Source organism: Eufriesea mexicana, unplaced genomic scaffold (assembly GCF_001483705.2).
Source record: "Eufriesea mexicana isolate 0111107269 unplaced genomic scaffold, ASM148370v2 scaffold13932, whole genome shotgun sequence".
Classification (NCBI taxonomy): domain Eukaryota; kingdom Metazoa; phylum Arthropoda; class Insecta; order Hymenoptera; family Apidae; genus Eufriesea; species Eufriesea mexicana.
In genome coordinates, this window is record NW_016921425.1 from 113,075 (window position 1) to 115,581 (window position 2,507).

The 2,507-nt window shown below is 52.1% G+C and overlaps 1 protein-coding gene across 1 annotated transcript in view; it reads right to left on the minus strand.

Moving 5' to 3' along the window:
• Positions 1 to 336: 336 nt before the first annotated feature.
• Positions 337 to 2,507, minus strand: part of tio (zinc finger domain-containing protein tiptop) — a 28,668-nt gene continuing 26,497 nt past the window's right edge. Inside the window, exon 5 of the mRNA XM_017908999.1 lies at positions 337 to 2,506. Within this exon, the coding sequence (XP_017764488.1) occupies positions 2,277 to 2,506 (230 nt within the window). The 3' untranslated portion in view covers positions 337 to 2,276. The remainder of the gene's footprint in view (position 2,507) is intronic.

Sequence of the window (2,507 nt, forward strand, 5' to 3'; positions counted from 1 at the left end):
ATTTTAAAATACAACCGAAATAATTAAATAATGACAAATCTGGTAAAATGGTTTCAAGAGTCGCGTATACATGATGCATATCTTTGTGGTTGCGCATTTGTAAGTAGGTAGGTACTTTTCGAGCGTGTTTTTTTTCTCGCACGGTTGGCTATTTCTCGTTTCGTTTACTCTCGTATCCGCGAGTGCGTACGCGTCGCGTTCGTTGGCGCGCGTATGCCGTGTATCGCATCCACGTAGATCTCGTTTCTCCTATCCCCGCCACACTCTCAGCAGTCGTATATAATTACAATAATAATATTAATATTATCGTTATATCGATAAATACTTTTAAAGTCCGCGATGGAAGAATTAGAGTTTACAAGAAATACGTATACAAGTGTGTTCCGCTCCAAAAACTGCGCTTGCTCGTCCTCGAACGCGCGCAATCATCGCCCCTTCGGCGTACTTTTTTTCCCTTTTTCTTCCTCCTTCTCTCCTTCTAGCTCCAGTCCTCGTGCCTTTTCGCGTTTTCGCCCTATTGCCTATACCTCTCGCGCGCGATCGTGCTCGTTCGGCTTTCATTCCTTCCTCTCGCGGTTTCGTCTTTGCCCGCTTCGCTTTCTCGCACGCTCTCTTTCTCTCCCTCTTTCTCGCTCTCTCACTCTCGCTCCTTCCTTTTCAGTTCGAATGCACGCACGCACGCACGGCACGCACGCATAGCACGCATAGCACGCACGCGAGCAGGCAGAAGACGATTCGCTGGAGATTATCGTTGGCGTGGTCGCGCGTTCTAGTTAGCTAGTCCGAGGGACCACGGAGGACCTCGTTTTCCATTTCGTTTCATCGTTTCGTTAATCGTAATTAGAGAATAATCGTAATCGTAATCAATATACACGGGGTATTCGCGATAATCCGAGCGATAGTAATGACAGTATTTTACACTTAAAACGTCGCGTGGTGACTCGCACGACGCAATAAATATTATTTGAACAAAGAAAATTTACAATGGTCTACTCGTAGGCTACGAGCGAAGGAAAACGATAACGTTCGAGGAGGCCGCGTCGCGCGCGCTCGACTCGCCCCGCGCACGTGTTTCACCAGTATAACTGCGAGCCTCGCTATTGCACCGTATCTCGTTGCTTCTCGATGCTTCATTTTATATGCCGCTTCTCTCACTCTCCGTTCGTCTTCGTAACCGTCGTTGTGTTTCGGTTCGTTCCGAACTCGTAGACTCTCGAGGAGGTTCGATCCCGAACGATCTCACCGGTTTCGCGCAGCTCTAAGTATCAACAAAGAGGTTCCTATACAAGGGCGGACCCTAGCCTAGCCTATGCGCTAATCAACTACGCTCTTATGTTCTAGAGGTATACATGCTGATCTGACCTTACGACAGCTGTGTGATAGGTAAAGCCTTCCCGTCCTACACCTTGGAAAATTCTATTCGCTATCCTCGCTGCCTTTGCTTCCCTCTCATCTCGCGCGCTCTCTCGCTCTCTCTCTCGCTCTCGCTCTCTCTCTCGCTCTCTCTCTCTCTCTCTCTCCCTCTCTTTCTCTCGTCGTTTCATCCGATTCGTTCTCTCACCGCGCGTTCGCTCTGTCCGCTTCCTCACGCACATACGCACCCGCGTACAAACACACGCGCATTCTCTCTTTGTCTCTCTCACTTATACACGATCGGTCGGTCTGTCGGTCTATCGGTCGGGGTAGTTTGCACGCTCGCACACGCTCGTTCGTTCACTCGGTCGTATCGCCTCTCGCTCTCTCGCTCTCTCGCTCTCTCGCTCTCTCAACGCCAGTCGTAAATGTCCTTAAGTATTTATAAAATCACAAACTTGGCCGCTCGCCGAGCCCCTTGACTCAGCAGTGCCGCGAGATATGGTGGCATCACAATTTAATCAACGCACGTTCGATATCCACCTCCTCTCTCGTTTCGTAGCGCGACTCGATTATCCGGTGACGATGCTCGTTCGAACGATGATCGATTCCCGACTGGGGGAACGCACGGGGAAACGGAGTAACGTGGATGGGAGGAGAATGGCACGAGGTAAGGACAAGGGGGATGATAGCGAGGTAACAGAGGGCCAGGGAGAAAAGTGTGTGACGACGGAGACGAGAGCAAGGAGGCAGGCGAAACACACCGGCGTCCGGATAATGGAATGGCGCGTACGAAAGGATGGATGGCTCGAGGCGGAGGTTCGAAGGAGGTGAAACGCGGTGTCCAATCGCGTCGCTAGTTACAGTCGTTACAGTATAGATACACTTATGTACAAGTGGCACCGCTACTTACGGGGCTCGGACTATACGTACTTGCTGGACAACTGCTTGGCCAGCTCCGTATACTTGAGAAATTTGGAGTGCGGGCTCTCCTCGAGGGGAGAGGCCGCTGACTGAGACGGGCTACCGTTCGCCTGCGGAAGCGGCGGCGACTTGTTGCGCTGCGAAGTCGGGGGCGAGGAAGAACTGTGACCGGCCGGTGGCGGGCCGCCGGCGGTGGTCTGAGAGACCGCGGCAGCCGCGGCCGCAGCAGC